Here is a 17,438-nt window from a genome sequence, read left to right on the forward strand (position 1 = left end):
AAAGTGGAAAACAGATTTTCTCTACATGACTGAGGTCATTCTGCATGTACAGTTTGTAATCTGTATCACTTAATGGTAATATTATGAGCACTTCCCTACATTATTCAATTTTGTTTGGTGACATTGACTTTAATGGCTGCTTAAGACTTCACTGCATGGATGATTTACTTTCTCCGTTCTCTAACTTGCTTTGTGGCTTAAAAAAAAAAAAGCCTTTAATGAGAGCCTGGAGAGATGGCTCAGTGAGTAAGAGCACTTCTGCTCTTCCAGAGGTCTTGAGTTCAATTTCCAGCACCCACATGGTGGCTCACAGCCATCTGTAACTGTAGTCCCATGAGATCCAGTGCCCTCTTCTGGTGTGCAAGTGTACATGCAGACAAAACCTTCACATATGTAAATAGCGCTCTCACTAAACATTTCTCTTGCTCAATCTTTTGTCCTAGTGTGTGAAGATCACTAAGGCCACCTTTCCAGAAGTAAAATATAGAGGCTATGTGTAGGTGGAGTTTCTCTGTCTCAGCAGTCACTCCCAAATAACCATCCAGAAACTTCGTATCATTATAAATGCTGGGTTGATAACTTGTCTCCAGCCAGCTCTGACAACGTAAATTAACCCATTCCTACTAATGTGTGTGTGCCCTGAGCTCATTTGCCTTGTCTATGAACTCCCCATGTTGCTTCTTTCATTTCTGGCTCACAACTCTCTGACTCCGCCCCCAAATCCTGCCTAGCCTTCAGCCAATCAGCTCTTTGTTAACAGTGTACAGAAAGACTGTTCCATAGCAGATATGTGTGGTGGTTTAGATAAGGTTTAGATGGGCTCCTATAGTTGACTAACCACCAGGGAATGGAACTACTTAGAAGAATCAGAAAGACTAGGAGGTGTGGCCTTGCTGGAGGAAGTGTGTCACTGGAGGGTGGGATTGGAGGTTCCCAAAAGCTCACACCAGCCCCACCCAGTGTCTCTCAGTTGCTGCTGTGTCCCACCGTGTCCCACCATGCTCCCCACCATGAAGACTAAGCCTCTGAAGCTGTAAACCAGCTTTCTTTCATAAATGTCCTTGATCGTAGTGTCTTTTCACAGCAAAAGAACAGTAACTAAGACAATATATCTTTAAAAAAATTGTTTATTTACTTTTTAATTATGTGTATGTATATGTGTCCTGGAGGGATGTGCACACAGTTGCAGGTTTTTTGTTTTTGTTTTTTTCTTTCTTTTCTTTTTTTGTTTTGTTTTTTATCGAGACAGGGTTTACTCTGTGGCTTTGGAGGCTGCTGTGCTGGAACTAGCTGTTGTAGATCAGGCTGGTCTCGAACTCACAGAGATCCGCCAGCCTCTGCCTCCTGAGTGCTGGGATTAAAGGCAGTCAATACCACTGGGCTGACTTGTTATTCTTATCATACTTCAAAGCATTTGTGTATGTGTCTGTGTCTGAGTTTTCAGTCACATGTGTGGAGGTCAGAGGACAACTTGTAGATTCTCCCTTACTTGGGATCAAATTCGTTTCCTCACCTTTAAAAATAAATCAGCTAACAAAAGGCACCCTTAGAATTGTGATTGAGGGCGGAGGGGCTGGCTGTCCTGAGAGTGTAAGGGGCAGAATTCAGATCCTCACCCACACAAAAGCTGAGGTTCAGCAGCCTGCCTGTGACCCTAGCACTCTGCAGGCAGAGACAGGAAATCCTTCAACAACCTCAGTCAAGCAAAACCCTGTGCCTCAATGCACAAAGCGGAGAGTTACTGAGGAAGACGTCCCACACCAGCCTCTGGACTCCACACACATGCACATGGGTCACACACATGTGTGCCAATACACAGGTGAATATACCCAACACCGCGCTTGTATTTTTGTTTTTGAGACAATATTTCATGTATCCCAGCCTGCTCCCAAATTTGCTTTGCAGTGGAAAATGATCCTTCTGCCTCTGCCTCCTGCATTGAGATTGCTGTACCTGCTACCATGCTCTGTTTATGCTGTGCTAGGAGCAGAGGCTGAGTCTTTGTCCATGCTAGGGCTCTCTTCCAACTGCGCTACAGCCTGGCCTTTTGCCATCATGTAGATCATGTGTGTGTGTGTGTGTGTGTGTGTGTCTGTCAGAGAGAGAGAGAGAGAGAGAGAGGAAGGGAGGGAGGGAGAGAGAGAGAGAGAGAGATACAGGGTGCCCTGTCTTAGCCTCCTGAGTCCCTTCCTAGTGCCAGGTCTCAAAAAGAAGAATCTGTCTGTCTGTCTGTCTCTATGTGTGTATGTATATATATTATATCCTAATACCAAATTTTGTATTAATTTTTGGGATAAGCACTATTTAGCTGTGTTATATAATCACTACAGCAATATATTGATTTTAATAATTCTAAATATCTCCAGAATTTTATATCTATAAGATAGAACTGGTCTAGAGCCTTTCTGGATGCCGCCTTTGACAGTTTTTGATACTGGCTGTGTTTTTGCTTCATACATAAAGTGAGTAGCTTTCTATCGTTTTCTATGTTTAGAGCAGTCCCTGCTTCCTGTTTGTCTTGACAGATTAATACTGTATGACAGAGACGACAAGGAAGAAAATGCAAATCGGCACAGATTATTTTGCCTCAGTGACCCTGCCACTTTCATAGCCAGAGGGATGCTCTGATTATAAAGAAGCAATTTGGAGCCGCAGGAGGGTCAAGCTGGCCATTGTGTAGGTGTTGAAGAGGGCTGCTGACCAAGCTGGTGCAGGGGTGAGTGGAGGGGGAGTGCAGGGGTGAGTGGAGGGGGAGTGCAGGGGTGAGTGGAGGGGGAGTGCAGGGGTGAGTGGAGGGGGAGTGCAGGGGTGAGTGGAGGGGGAGTGCAGGGGTGAGTGGAGGGGGAGTGCAGGGGTGAGTGGAGGGGAGTGCAGGGGTGAGTGGAGGGGAGTGCAGGGGTGAGTGGAGGGGGAGTGCAGGGGTGAGTGGAGGGGAGTGCAGGGGTGAGTGGAGGGGGAGTGCAGGGGTGAGTGGAGGGGGAGTGCAGGGGTGAGTGGAGGGGAGTGCAGGGGTGAGTGGAGGGGGAGTGCAGGGGTGAGTGAAGGGGGAGTGCAGGGGTGAGTGGAGGGGGAGTGCAGGGGTGAGTGGAGGGGGGAGTGCAGGGGTGAGTGAAGGGGGAGTGCAGGGATGAGTGAAGGAGGGTCTCAGGAAGGCCAGCACAGCCAAAGAACAGTGCAGTTAAGACTGGCAGGAGGGGTTTAAACTACTAAACTCAGCCAGACAAAGCTGAGCCTGAAGACGGAATAACTGGCAGCAGGGAGAGCACTATCTGGGAGTGGGCATCTCCTTCCCCGCCCCTCCCCTCCCCTTCCCAAAAGTCTCTAATGCTCTACTGTGTTGTCATTAGTGTCTACTGGAAAAGTGAGCTCATTTATGGTTATTATTATTTACATATATACATTTATTCATTTGTTTGTTTTTTCAAGACAGTGTTTCTCTGTGTATCCTCGACTGCCCTGAAACTGTAGACCTGGCTGGCCTCGCCCACTGCATCCTTTTTTCTTCCCTAGACTATCTGGCCTTCTTCCGTGCCTGTCTTCATCCAGCCAAGGCCCCCGTCATGCTGTACACCTGAGATCTGTAGCTTCTGAGGTCAGAGGACGACCTCTGGGAGTCTGTTCTTGCTCTTTGGTAAGACCCTGGGTCACCAGGCTTGTGTGGCGAGCACTTCACTAACCACACACAAACCTGGAGCTACATGCTTTTACCCCTCCCCAGGGACACAGGAAAAGGTCGTAGAAACGACAGAAGTGTGTGACAAAATTCCCAGCAACTGCTGGACATCACACTCAACAGGTGGCTATAGCCAGTTTTAGCGGAGAACAAAGACCGCACAGATGGAATAAATCCAACCCCATAAATGTCCAAACTCTTGAGAATTATTGTAACTAGTGAAACCACAGTATTTCCCAGGCTTTTCTTCTTTCCCTCTCACCTATGGATTTTTAACACTCAATGGAGCAAGCACTACCTTGCTTCAGGAGCGAGACCCCAGAAACACAGATGGTCCACAACTAGACGTTTAGCCTCTGAAAGAACAGACACCTACTGAGACTTTGGTGGATGCAGTTTGCTGTGCACAGCTGAGGCAGACAGAAAGGAAGCCTCCTTAACAGGGTTTTTATCTCCTGGATTGTGGACAGAATACTCACTGCCCACAGACATCCACCTACTGGAAAGATCTGCGGGAGGAATTGTAAATAAATTCTTCAGATCTGCCCCCTACAGGAGAGAACCTGTAGTTCTCTATTCCCATGGTGAGGGCAAGGGCGCGCAGAGTGTGTCCTTGCAAAAAGTATAGCATAGAAAATTGTCATTGGTGAAGGAAAGAAATCGTGTGTGTGTGTGTGTGTGTGTGTGTGTGTGTGAGAGAGAGAGAGAGAGAGACAGAGAGAGAGACAGAGAGAGAGAGAGAGAGAGAGAGAGAGAGAGAGAGAGAGAGAGAGAGAGAGAGAGAGAGAGAGAGAGAGAGATTGTGTGTATGAGTGAGAGAGTATATGAGTCTGGGCTGTTTTTAAGAGATCTTCCAGCCGGTGGTGGCGCACGCCTTTAATCCCCGCACTCAGAAGGCAGAGGCAGGAGGATCTCTGTGAGTTCCAGACCAGCCTGATCTACAAGAGCTAGTTCCAGGACAGCCTCAAAAGCCACAGAGAAACCCTGTCTTGAAAAAGCAAACAAAAACAAAAACCAACAAACAAACAAAAAAGAGATCTTCCAGCCCCAGCTTCCCAGGTAGCAGGGATTATAGGTCTACGGTTGTGCCTGGTGGGCCAATTAGTGTGTTGTGGAGAAATCTGAGAAATTCCTTCCACCAGGTGATAAAAGCCATGCTGATTGTGATGAAAATAGCATGGGGCAGGGTGATTGTTGAAAGTTTGAGGCCAACCTGGGTTATATGGTGAATTACAAGTCAGAGGAAATCCCTGCTTCAAAAAGCCAAGAATGAGGGGAAGAAGTGGGGGAGGGAAGGCGGGAGGGAGAGAAGGAGAGAATGACCACTTATCTCTGATTTTCTTTCTCAGCTTAATCACAAGAAAAACATGAGACAAATTCCAACAGAAGGGCATCTTACATCATCAAAATTAACAATCACTAGGAACAAAGAACATCTGAGAGATAGGCACAGTCAACAGGAGCCTAAGGACACATTCGACTGAATGTGATAGGAGCCTAAGGACCCTGCTTAAGATCCTGGAGCAGCAAAAGGGGGGTGGGGTGGGGTGGGGTTGGCGTGGGTGGTACAAAAACATCCTCAACTCCTCATGGTGAATTTTCTTGGTTTTCTGGTTTCCTGACTGTTACTGGGGTGCGGGTGCCGGTGGGGGGACTTATGTTACCCAGGGTTCCTTAGAGCCCATTTTATCCATGTCCTTCCAGTGTTGCTAAGAGCACTGTCCTCCAGAATCCATGGTGATCTCACTAGTCAAGACGACCGACTCCTCGTCTGGAAACGTCCAAATATCGTCTGGCTCAGATCATTGTCCCTGCAACTCTATCACACAGTACTCTCTGGATGACCAGTCTGCACCCCGAACCCCAAGTCTGATTCTCCCTGAACTCTCCCACTTCAAGAGCAAAACGCTGAGTGTCATCCCTACTTTTCCCTCTCGTGGTTCCTTGCTACTGAATCTTTGAATAGTCAATGCCTCCTTGTTCTCGTTAATTTGTTTATTTGTTTGTTTTGTTTCGTCAAAGCTGACACAAGACAGAGGGAACTTCAGCTGAGAAAATGCCTCCCCCAGATTGGCGTGGAGGGCCCTCAACATCTGTGGGCTTCTTGCCTTCAGGTATGTGTTTCCCATTTCCCTTCCTAGGTCCTTCCTTGCCTCTGCCATTTCCTTTTCCAGAAAAAAAAAGGGGGGAGGGAGCGTAGATTCTCTTGGTCCCCCGCGAGGTAGTTCCACGACTCCTGGGTACAGAAATCTCTCATGTATTCCTTTTCTCTGAGGGGTGTGCGCGCGCAAAGATGTTTACTTACATCTGTGTTTGAGACAGAATCCCTAGGAATTAGTGGCTAAGTTACTGAAGTCTATTTTTAAGTGTAGCGTAGTAATGAGACAAAGCTCATCTTAATAGTCCATTCACCGAAATTGTCATGCTCAGATTGACTTAATTATACAAGAAACAGCTTTGAAAAGAGGAATGAGACGCGCCAGCATGGGATAGCTGGAAATTAAGACCTGAAAATGAGAGCATAAGGAGAGAGTGAAGGAAATACAGCGGCTGCGAGACAAGGAAGAAAGAAAAGTATTATACAGGACTGGTTGTTTAGGAATGCTAGATTTGCAAGGGTTGCAAATAAAGGAGTACCAGTCCCAACGAGCCAGCCAGGAGTCGAACCTGGAATCTTCTGATCCGTAGTCAGACGCGTTATCCATTGCGCCACTGGCCCGCAGACGTTTTCGTGCAGTCCAATGATGGTACTTCAGGCTAGCTGCAGGGTTGCATGGGACCTGTAGTCTTCTCTAGAGCGCTTCAGGCGGACACGGCATTCTGGGAGACTGCAGAGCGTCACCAGTGACAGTCTGTCATTGGTCGAGCCGGGAAGCCACGCCTACGTCACCGTGCGGCCTGTGGATTGGCGGGAGCGGCCCCTCGGTCCCTCCGCCTCCGCTCCGGAGCTGTGAAGACGCTCTGGTTGTTAAGGCGACTTGTCCCGCCTCCCGGGGACTGTTCTCGGCGTCGTGATTGGTCTTTACTAGCAAGGAATCCCGGCGTGGGCCGCGCGAGGGAAAAGATGGCGGCGATGGCAGTCGGAGGTGCCGGTGGCAGCCGCGTGTCCAGCGGGAGGGACCTGAATTGCGTCCCCGAAATAGCTGACACACTGGGTGCTGTGGCCAAGCAGGGGTGAGGGCTGGACCTCCGCCAGAGCAATGCGGGATCCAAATTTGGGGCCCAAGGAGGGCAGACTGGTTTCCCCGCCGGGGATGAGGGCTGGAGACACTATTACCCCTTGAGTGGGGAGGACTTGTGTTCCAGGAACGAGATGAAACTCTGGGAGGCGTGTGGTCACCGAGTTCAAAAGTCAGGGGAGTTGTTGGGCAAATAAAAAACGGGACGCAAGTCAGTCCATCTAGGGCCTTGGAGGCTGAGATTATTTTAGAGTAGAAGGAAGTAGAAGATGGCAATCGAGGGAAGAGGTTAACCTGGCAGGGGAGGCATGGCTGTATTGGGACAATCTGGGTTTGACGTCCTGGAAAGCCAGTGTTATCCGGGAAGAAAGAATGCTATTTGCCTTGGATGCCCATCTTTTCTCACTCGTCTTTTTCATGGCTGTGTTTTGGGAAGAAATTGGTGCAGAGTGTAGAGAAAGTGATATGTCCCAAGATGGGCTGAACTCAGTAGCCCGGGGGAGGGGGGGGCTGACTGATGGCTTTTTAGAACGGTGCAAAATCAAGACAGTTTAAACCCAGTTGGTTGCTCTCCGGGTCCTCACTTTACATGATAATTCTGAGTCTGTCGCGGTTGTAGGTTTGATTTCCTCTGCATGCCTGTCTTCCACCCGCGTTTCAAGAGGGAGTTCACTCAGGAACCTGCTAAGAATCGGCCTGGCCCCCAGACACGATCAGACCTACTGCTGTCAGGAAGGGGTAGGGACCATCCCATGTGCCCCTTGATTGTTAGAGGCAGTGATAACTTGTGCTTTCTAGGTCTTCAATTCCCTCCTTTTCTGACTTGGTTATACTGGTTAGCCCCTGTGATATAGGTAACTCCCCCATTTTTCAGGCTATCCCTATATCTGAGAGAAAAAGGCTTGTTTTCATCATTTCCTGCTGAGAACTAGAAATTGAGCAAGAAAATGCCAGATCTCAATTGAGTTTTTGTCTTTCCTTGGGTGGGGGAGTGCAGACTGGAATACGCTAATTGTGGGAAAGCTTTCTCCGTGGATTCGTCCAGACTCTAAAGTGGAGAGGATCAGAAGGAACTCTGAGGCGGTAAGGCAGTTTGTTTTTTCTGTGGGTTCCTTTTAAAGATTAGGTCTGACCTGGGTACTGTGGCCCCTACCTGTAACCTCGGCGTTTGGGAGGCTGTTCCACACCGGAATATAATGAAGGAGGATTAAGAGTTCCAAGCCAGGAAAAGGAAAGGAGAAAAAAAAAAAAAAAAGGAAAGCAGGAAAGAAATTAGTTCTGTCATCAAATTGGGTTAGGGAAGTAACTCCCACTCCCCAGAACCTGTAAATCAGAGGACAGTCTGATTCTGGGTGTGGTGGTTCACATCTGTAACTCAGCAGAAGCAGGCAGATCTCTGAGTTGGATGCCAGCTTGGTCTACAGAGAGAATCCTAGGCCAGTCAGGGCTACATACTAAGACCCTATTTCATCCCAGTTTTAATATATATGCTGCTAAAGTGATATGACCCTGTTTCAAAAAAAAGTTTGGGTTCAAGGCTAGCCTGGTCTACATAGTTCTAGGATAGTCAGGACTATGTAGACAGACCCTGTCTCAAAAAGACAAAAATAACTGAGCGGTGGTGGCACGTGCATTTAATCCCAGCACTGGCAGAGGTAGGTGGATCTCTGTGAGTTTGAGGCCAGCCTGGTCTACATAGCTATTTTCAGGACTGCGGAGGCTGAGTGAGGATTGCCTCCCATTCAAGGCCAAATTGAGTTACACAGTGAATTCCAGACAGCCTGGGCCACAATGCCAGATCCAGTTTTAACTCCTCTCTCCCTGGGAAGTATTTGGTTCCTAGTTTTTAATGGCTTTCTCTTCCCATGTGTTTCAGGCTATGTTACAGGAGCTGAATTTTGGGGCATATCTAGGTCTTCCAGCTTTCCTGTTGCCCCTGAATCAGGAAGATAACACAAACCTGGCCAGAGTTTTGACCAACCACATCCACACTGGCCACCACTCTTCCATGGTAGGCTTCTTTGCTACTGGGTATCCTGATAGTCATGGTAGGCTTCTTTGCTACTGGGTATCCTCCTGATAGTCACCTGTGCTAAGCACCTTTTGCCTAGTTAAGCCTCAGTGCTTTTGGCCGAATTGAAATGTCAGTACTGCCCACCCCCCACCACACCACACCCAACCCCCAATCTCAAAGTGTGAGGAGATAGTTTCAAACAGAATCTATGGGGCCAGAGTTGCAGCTCAGTGGTAGATCACTTGCCTAACATACATGAGTCTCTGGGTGAGAGTCTTAGCACTGTAAAACAAAGCCAAATCATAGAAAATACTTAATTGTTTCTAGTTAAAATAAAGGACAAAGGAGGTATTTGCATAAGGGTGTGTATAAGGTACTATTAAACACAGATGTAATCAAATTTAGAAAGGCGTATAAAGAGATTTTAACTTGAAATCTGGATCAAGATCTTTTGAGGGAAGCTTTTTGGACCCAATTAGTTGAAAACGGTGTTCTAACTAATGGTAACTGTTCGTATGCAGTTCTGGATGAGGGTGCCCTTGGTGGCTCCAGAGGACCTCAGAGATGATGTCATTGAGAATGTCCCAGCTACACACACAGAGGAGTACAGTGGGGAAGAGAAGACGTGGATGTGGTATGCCCTCTTGGCACTTTACCTGCATGGAGTGGGATAAGGAACTTGGAGAGCTGGTGGAAGAGCTTGAATCGTAAGCCACGTGCATTTGACAGTGCCTTCGTTTCTGATTCTGGGCAGGTGGCATAACTTCCGGACTCTGTGTGACTACAGCAAGAGAATTGCAGTAGGTACGTACGTAAGGATCCTAGGATAGGAGCAACCTCCTAAGAGTAAGAGTCAGCAGGTCGGGTGTGGTGACCCAGTGCTTTTCATCCCAGGGCTGGGGAGTCAAAGACAGGTAGATCTCTTTGAGTTCAAGGCTAGCCTGGTCTACTCAGTGAGTTCTAGGATAGCTAGATTATGTAGACAGACCCTATCTCAACAAAACAAAACAAAAACCAAAAATGCAGCCAATCTGTGGTGGTGTTTGCCTTTAATTCCAGCACTTAGGAGGCAGAAGCAGACAGAACTCTATGGGTTCGAGACCAGACTGGTTTACAGAGTTCCAAGACAGCCAAGGCTGCACAGAGTGACCCTGTCTTGGAAAACCAAAACCAAAAATATGAATTAATCAAGTTAGAAAATTCCAGAACAGTCAGGGCTACATAGAGAGACTATGGTTGGTTTTTTGTTTGTTTGTCTGTGTGAAAACAAAAACAGCCAGGCCTTGGAGGCGCATGCTTTTAATAATACAGGCACTTGGGAAGCAGAGGTAGGCAGATTTCTGGGTTCTAGGCCTGCATGATCTACAGAGCTAGTTCCAGAATAGCTAAAGCTGTTACACAGAGAAACCCTGTCTCAAAAAACCAAAAACCAAAAAGCAAAAACCAGGAGTTTCAGGGCTGGAGCAATGGCTCAGTGGTAGAGAGTACATACTGCTCTATTGTGAGGATCAGAGTTCAGATATCAGCACCCATATTAATTCGCTCACAACTGCATATTAACTCTAGCTCCAGAGGATTTGATTTGATGCCTTCTTCTGGCCTCCATGGTATATGTACATAAATACACATATGTGCATATAAATAAAAGTAAATCTAAAAGACAACAAGGGCCAATAATTTCATGAGGTGGATAGAGGCATATAAGCACTTGCTTGCCTATATACATGAAGCCCTAAGTAAAATCCATAGCACATAAAGCCAGATGTAATGGCACATGCCTGCAATCCCAGCACTTAGGAGGTGGAGGCAGGAGGATCTAAGTCCCCGGGAAGTTCAGTACTTACTGGGCTACTTGAGACCCACTGTGAAAATAGAACCAGCACTAGCATTCTGTTTTCATGCACCTCTAATCCCCGAATCAGGGAGGTGGAGCTCTGAGTTGAAGCCACTCAAGACTATACAGTGAGAGCCTGTCTATAAAAGGGGAGAAAGACACGGGTTCCATGTGTGTACTGGGTATTTTGGCTGCTTTCCCTGGGCTCAACCACCAGTTTTCAACAGAAGGAAAAAACTTGCACCCCGTAAGGCAGGGCTCCCTGCCTAACAGCAGGTGATAGGCCTTTTTTTTCTTTGCGTAGCTCTTGAAATCGGGGCTGACCTCCCATCTAATCACGTCATTGACCGTTGGCTTGGAGAGCCCATCAAAGCAGCCATTCTCCCCACCAGCATTTTCCTAACCAACAAGAAGGGATTTCCTGTTCTTTCTAAGATGCAGCAGAGGCTGATCTTCCGGCTCCTCAAGGTGGGTGGCCCAGTGGTGTCTCCTGACTTGCTCACTAGTACATGGAATAGAGTCAGATGATTGTTTTCTTTGTGATTTCTGGAGAAGGAACCAGGCTTCATGAGAAAATGTTATATAAGTAAAGTAAGAGGGCTGGTGCAGTGACACACACCTCCCAGCACTGGGAGGCAGAGGCAAGCAGATCCCCGAGTTCCAGCCAGGGCCTGTTTGTCTCAGAGCAAACAGGCAACGAGCAAGAAGTTAAAGGTACTTGCGTGTGGAAGTGTAAGGGCCCTTGTGTGTGGGATTGTGAAGATTGTTGTATAGGGAGTGTGAAGGCCCTTGTGTGTTGGGAGTGTGACAGTTCCTGTGTGTGGAAGTGTGAAGGCCCTTGCACCCACAGATCACCAGAGAAGCTAGAAATGTTAAGCATGCAGGATTGTCCTTTCAAGGGGAAGGACGTAAAACCTGTTTTTCTATCTAGAAAGCAAGGAATGGAAGTGATTAATTTGTTATCTGGTGATTTGTGTTATCTATTGGGCCAGGCCATATCAAGTCTCCATAACCAAGACCGTAGGTGGCTAGTAGTCTAAATGACCCTTACATTATCTAAGTAGCCAGGGGCTTCCTCCAAGCTTCCAGATGTGGCTAATAGCCCAAATGACCTATATGCTATCTATATGACCAAGACTAGGTCAGATCCTTCCTTAGACCCTTAAGCTATTACAGGTAGCCTATCTCTAGAGCCAAGCTTCTTGGAAGAAATGACAGATACTTTGAGTTGAGTTTTGTGCACTGGTGATTGTATTATGCCAGGAAACTTTTTCTCAATTCTACTGTGTTTAAATATGCTTGGCAATAAACTGCCTGGCATCAGACTCTCAAAGTTTGATCCGGCTTAAGTCAGACTGAACTGAGTTTTCATTCTTACCTCTTTGCGGATCATTTCCCTGCAGGGACCCCCTCACTTGTGGCCCTTTGAGTCGGGATGATGCTTATATAGCATATGAGGACTTTATAGATTTATCAAAGCCCCCTTTTGGGGGGTTGATGCTGGAGAACTGTTGGTGTGGGTTTTATTTTGTGTTAAGGCTTTTGATCATAAGCCGTAAAGTCTAAGAATCATGGTTGTGGGCTGGGTCTCACGGACTGACTTCTCTCACAGTTGGAAGTGCAGTTTATCATCACGGGCACCAACCACCACTCGGAGAAGGAGTTCTGCTCCTACCTGCAGTACTTGGAATACTTAAGCCAAAATCGTCCTCCACCCAATGCTTATGAACTCTTTGCCAAAGGCTATGAAGACTACCTGCAGTCTCCACTTCAGGTAGGTTTGGAGTACATTTACAAAGGTAAGAGGAGGGACTGGAGAGGTCAGTCAGCAGTTAAAGAGTGCTGCCTTTGCGTCCAGAGGACCTGGGTTCGTTCCCAGCACTCCCATGGTGGCTCACGGCTGCAATGCCTGTCCCAAGAGATCTGATACTCATGGTGCCCTTTCCTCAGACACTGCCTGCAGATGGGCAAAAGACCCACACACAAATGTTTTTTAATCGAAAAACCTCAAAAGGCCACCATAAGGCAAGTAATAATAATGGTAACAACAACAATAATAATAGCAAGAGATATCTCTTGAGAGTAGGTGGTCCAGGATCCTATTAAAATTCAGGAAGCAATGGGAGATTTCAGTATCTTGGCCATTTCCCCTAACTGGCCAACTTGTTCTTTCCTCATTTATCAGCCACTGATGGACAATCTGGAATCTCAGACATATGAAGTATTTGAAAAGGACCCCATCAAATACTCTCAGTATCAGCAGGTATAGTGTTGGCTCCAGGGTGGCAAAGCACAGGGAGACCAGTGAGGAAAGGATTGTAGCTGTGAGGTTTTCTGTCCTCCCCAGGCTATCTACAAATGTTTGCTCGACCGAGTACCAGAAGAGGAAAAGGAGACCAATGTCCAGTGAGTGCTTCCCTTATGTTCCCAGGGAGCCCTGTGCCTGGTTCTCCACCTGCTCGGTTTGCTTGACCCTTCCCTTCTCTCAGGGTACTGATGGTGCTGGGCGCAGGCCGGGGCCCTCTGGTGAATGCATCTCTCCGGGCAGCCAAGCAGGCTGACCGGCGGATAAGGCTGTATGCTGTGGAGAAGAACCCCAATGCTGTGGTGACGTGAGTAGCAGCCCGCTTGCTAGGCAGCTTGTCCTGGGTCCCAGTTTCCAGCTCCTGCTCTTATTCTGACACCTCTGTTCCAGGCTAGAGAACTGGCAGTTTGAAGAATGGGGGAGCCAGGTGACGGTTGTCTCTTCAGACATGCGGGAATGGGTTGCTCCCGAGAAAGCAGACATCATCGTCAGTGAGCTTCTGGGCTCCTTTGCCGACAATGAGCTGTCACCCGAGTGTCTGGATGGAGCACAGCACTTCCTGAAAGGTTTGTCCACGTTGGGTGTATGAGGTAGTTGATGGTTGGTCTGGGAAGCAGCCTGGGAAATTGGACTTGGATCAGATCATACAGCCTCGAACTGCTGCTCACTAGATTAGAAAATGATGTCAGGTAGCAAAACTTCTGAGAGAGCTGTAAGTGGGTGGACTAGAGATTGTTTACCTAAGGTTTGTGGCCTCCCTGAGTTGGTGTAATATGTATCTACTTTGAGGGCCAGGGGTAGTACCTAGCCATAGAGCATTTACCTAAAATGAGGCTCTGGGTACAATCTCTACCATAAGGGGGTACTTGAGCTTAATGTTCACTGGGAACTTTCATGGGGTGTTATGATCCCCATCAAATTTCAAAACCACCAGATTATAGTGCAGTCATGCCTTGCCTAGTGATATTCACCAGCAGTGGGTTTTGTACATGATGTGGTCCCACAGGGTTATGTCATCACGATGTCATAGTCATCTTAGTTTGTGTAAGGACTATTGTTTTCACATAGTAGTTTAACATTCATCCCAGAATTTGTTGTGCTGCTAAGTAGTGCATGACTCTGTTACATTTCTCTACCTTGAATCTGTGGTTCTAAGCTATCCGGAGAGTGGAGTCCCTGTGTGTTAAGGGAAGCTTTTTCCTTTGAGAGAAGCTTTCCCGCCAGCCTGGTTCTAGAGCCGCATCAGTCCCAAATAAACACACAGGAGTCTATATTATGAAGCTGTTGGCCTTGCTTGTTTCTTACTGGCTAGCTCTGACTTAAGTAATTACCCCATAATTGTTAATCTAAGTATTTCTCTTACCGGAGAATGGTTCCAGGCTTCCTACCCCCATGGCATTACATCTTGACTCCTTGTGTTTCTCCTTCCCAGAGTCCTCCTGGACTCCTAGTCCCTCCTATCTAGATTCCCTATAGGCCAGACAGTGCTTTATTGACAAATGCACAGGACTTCCCCAACACCTGTGGGACACCAACCAGTCTTCCTGCCACACCCACAGCAGCCTTGACTTGTCTTGTTTGAGCCTGCAGGTAGTGTGAGCATGCCGCTCCCTCCCTCTGGAAACTGATGTGACCCTGTTGCTCTGTAGGCGATGGCGTGAGCATCCCTGGAGAATATACCTCCTTCCTGGCTCCCATTTCTTCCTCTAAGTTGTACAATGAGGTCCGAGCCTGTCGGGAGAAGGACCGTGACCCTGAGGTAAAAAGCTGCCTCTCTGGAAGGTGGGGTATTCTTTAGTCTCCCGTCTTCTTGTGGAGCAGGTGAAGACGTGAACGAGAGGTTGCTTCTGAAGAAAGTGCTGCAGTGAAGCAGGCCTTTTGTCTGTTTCTTTGGTCCTGGGTTGAGTTTCCTCTGGGGAGGTTGGTACCTCCTGTCTGTGCTCTCCAGTTCTTGCCTCCTCACTCTGAACAGGCACAGTTTGAGATGCCTTACGTGGTTCGGCTGCACAACTTCCACCAGTTGTCTGCACCCCAGCCCTGTTTCACCTTCAGCCATCCCAACCGAGGTAGGTTCACGCATGGCCATCCTGACTGGGAAGGGTGTGAGCTGTCCTGCTTTCTCCCCTTGCCATGCACCCACATCTTTCCTAACAGATCCTATTATTGACAACAACCGCTACTGTACCTTGGAGTTTCCTGTGGAGGTGAACACGGTGCTGCATGGCTTTGCAGGCTACTTTGAGACTGTACTCTATCGGGACATCACTCTGAGTGAGTGTCAGGGGGACATTTGTTCAGTCTGTGTACGTTCTTGGGACTGCTCCAGAAAGCTTGGCTCCTTCTTGGAGCTTTTGAGGCTGAGGCTGACTACTAGTTGATGTTACTTTGGGTCTAGCTTACTAATTTAGTGGGAGCCCAGAGCCAGGAACTGGAGATCTTTAATTCTTCTCAATAAGGTAAGAGGGAGAATGGAGACCTCAGGTTGCACTGTTTTGTCTCCACAGGTATCCGTCCAGAGACCCACTCTCCTGGAATGTTCTCGTGGTTCCCCATCCTTTTCCCCATTAAGGTAGGAATCACCTTTAAGGTGGTAGGCTCAGAGAGCACCTGCTAGTGGTGTTCTTTCTGCTCCTGTCCCTCAGCTAGTTGACTGTGACTCTTTTTTTTTTAATAAAAAATTTTTTTCTTCCTTTTTTTTTTAAGTTTGAAACAAGCTTGCTTCACATGTCAATCCCAGCTCCCCTGTGACCCCTTCCTACTCTGTCACTTGCTCTGAGAAGTTGGTACATCCTGGTTGGGTTACCTAAGTGACTTACCTGGACTCCCCACATCTCTGACCACTCTTGTCCAGTCTTTATCTAGAACAGGAATCACTTTTTATGACTCTAACTTGAATTTGCCTCAACTACTTAAACCCTTCAGTGCCTTCCCACTGCCCTTAGGTGAACATCTGGAACAGGGTTGTATGAGTTGGTGTGGTGGGTTTCCTTGCCTCCTGCCCTGTGTCTCCGCATTCTCTCCTCTCTGCTTTCCTGTGAGGCTCTGCTCATGTGGCCATCCTACTGACTGACCTAGGTTTCAGGCCATTTTCCAGGCCTCTTAGTTGGCTTCCTCTTAGGCTTTTTCGTGGCATCTTGTACATGCTATAGCATTCACTACCCTTTGTTCACTGTCTGAGTAGTCCATATTTTGACACAGTAGGTAAGTTTTATGAAGGTCAGAATATTTCGTTGTGCTTATCTTTTGGTGTTTGATTTGAGATAGGGTTTGGAGTTATGGTCCAAGTTGGCTTTGAATTCCTGATCTTCCTGCCTCAGCCTCCTGAGTGCTGGGGTTATAGGTTTGTACCCACACTTGGTTGTTTGTCCTCTAATCTCTGCCTGCCCTAATACATTACCAAGTATAGTTCATCAACTCTGCCTGAACCTCCCTGTCTTTCCTATTACAGCAGCCCATCACGGTGCGTGAAGGCCAGAGCATCTGCGTGCGTTTCTGGCGATGCAGCAATTCTAAGAAGGTGTGGTACGAGTGGGCGGTGACAGCACCAGTTTGTTCTTCTATTCACAACCCTACTGGCCGCTCCTATACCATTGGCCTCTAGCACTGTGTGCAATGCTGAGCCTTGGAAGCGCTTTGAGTTCTGTTCCTACAGCACAGAAGGTGCAGGACAGCTACTGGTACAGTTCATCTGTGAGACCCTCACCCGTCAGAGAGCCACGGTTCAGTCTGCTTTCCTATCTTATGCCATGGTGGGCAAGGGTAGGCATTCCAGGACTGCCAAGCATGGTGGTGCACACCTTTAATCCCAGCACTCTGGAGGCACAGACAGGTGGATCTCTGTGAGTTCAAGGCTAGGCTGGTCTACCTAACAAGTTTCAGGCCAGCTAGGGCTTGCATAGTGAGACCCTGTTTCTAAAAAAAAAAAAAACAAAAAAAAAAAAGACGGGACACCAGCCACCAGTCTTCAAAAGCCTCTGGCTAGGGCATGAAGAGTTAGTAGTGCTGGATATGAAGCATCATGAACACGTACTCAGCCTTCAGAACAAGGGTCAGAGAAAAAAGAAAAGGTTTGTGAGAACATGTGCGTTGAACAGATTTCCAGCCTTTTCCTTGCCTTATTCTGTTGTTTTTTGGATGGTTTTGTGTAAGAAAGAAACATAAATAAAGTGAAGTTATGGCCTCTGCTGCTTTACTCTGCTGTTCCTGCCTGTCTCCCTACATCTCACTTAACCTGGGCATGTGCGGGTCTGTGCTCTTGCCTTACTGAAGACCCAAAGGACCTAAGAAACGGGGGTGTTCAGTAGTCGAGCATGGAGTACTCAGTGGTAACCTCTGAGGTCCTGAGTTGAGTCTGTCCCTCACACCCCACACTCCCTCCCCGGGACTTCTGGATGTAGGCTTTTTCTGACTGGTCCGTTAGTCTATTTTCTAGG

At 47.6% G+C, this 17,438-nt stretch overlaps 1 protein-coding gene, 1 long non-coding RNA gene and 1 other non-coding gene across 5 annotated transcripts; 2 read left to right on the top strand and 1 right to left on the bottom strand.

The window, feature by feature from the left end:
• Nucleotides 1-2,548: 2,548 nt before the first annotated feature.
• LOC121137844 lies at nucleotides 2,549-5,203 on the top strand. The gene is made up of 3 exons (XR_005875117.1): nucleotides 2,549-2,716; nucleotides 3,511-3,631; nucleotides 5,023-5,203. It is a non-coding gene; the product is annotated as an uncharacterized LOC121137844 (long non-coding RNA).
• Nucleotides 5,204-5,767: 564 nt separating this feature from the next.
• On the top strand, nucleotides 5,768-17,197 carry Prmt5 (protein arginine methyltransferase 5). Of its 3 annotated transcripts, none has more exons than XM_040740643.1 (17): nucleotides 5,768-5,787; nucleotides 7,472-7,590; nucleotides 7,850-7,935; nucleotides 8,729-8,863; nucleotides 9,388-9,500; nucleotides 9,621-9,670; nucleotides 11,005-11,168; nucleotides 12,313-12,474; nucleotides 12,886-12,963; nucleotides 13,048-13,106; nucleotides 13,190-13,312; nucleotides 13,396-13,571; nucleotides 14,655-14,764; nucleotides 14,978-15,071; nucleotides 15,160-15,276; nucleotides 15,510-15,574; nucleotides 16,454-17,197. In XM_040740643.1, the coding sequence occupies exons 2-17, from the start codon at nucleotides 7,488-7,490 to the stop codon at nucleotides 16,604-16,606; spliced, it is 1,788 nt and encodes a 595-aa protein (XP_040596577.1). In that variant the 5' UTR covers nucleotides 5,768-5,787; nucleotides 7,472-7,487; the 3' UTR covers nucleotides 16,607-17,197. The 3 variants fall into 3 exon arrangements, with proteins under 3 accessions (XP_040596577.1, XP_040596576.1, XP_040596578.1); XM_040740642.1 differs by lacking the exon at nucleotides 5,768-5,787 and adding an exon at nucleotides 6,694-6,847; XM_040740644.1 differs by lacking the exons at nucleotides 5,768-5,787; nucleotides 7,472-7,590 and adding an exon at nucleotides 6,700-6,847.
• Nucleotides 6,320-6,392, bottom strand: Trnar-acg. Its single transcript has one exon. It is a non-coding gene; the product is annotated as a tRNA-Arg (tRNA).
• Nucleotides 17,198-17,438: the final 241 nt, after the last annotated feature.

Source organism: Mesocricetus auratus, unplaced genomic scaffold (genome assembly GCF_017639785.1).
Source record: "Mesocricetus auratus isolate SY011 unplaced genomic scaffold, BCM_Maur_2.0 Super-Scaffold_100707, whole genome shotgun sequence".
In the NCBI taxonomy this organism is placed as follows: Eukaryota; Metazoa; Chordata; class Mammalia; order Rodentia; family Cricetidae; genus Mesocricetus; species Mesocricetus auratus.

What these genes read in the sequence shown, in the direction of transcription:
- Prmt5 (XM_040740642.1), top strand. Translation starts at nt 6,738, where the DNA reads ATGGCGGCGATGGCAGTCGGAGGTGCCGGTGGCAGCCGCGTGTCCAGC. An exon ending in AGCACAGCACTTCCTGAAAG is followed by an intron (nt 13,572 to 14,654) that starts GTTTGTCCACGT and finishes GTTGCTCTGTAG; the next exon opens with GCGATGGCGTGAGCATCCCT. An exon ending in CCATCCTTTTCCCCATTAAG is followed by an intron (nt 15,575 to 16,453) that starts GTAGGAATCACC and finishes TTCCTATTACAG; the next exon opens with CAGCCCATCACGGTGCGTGA.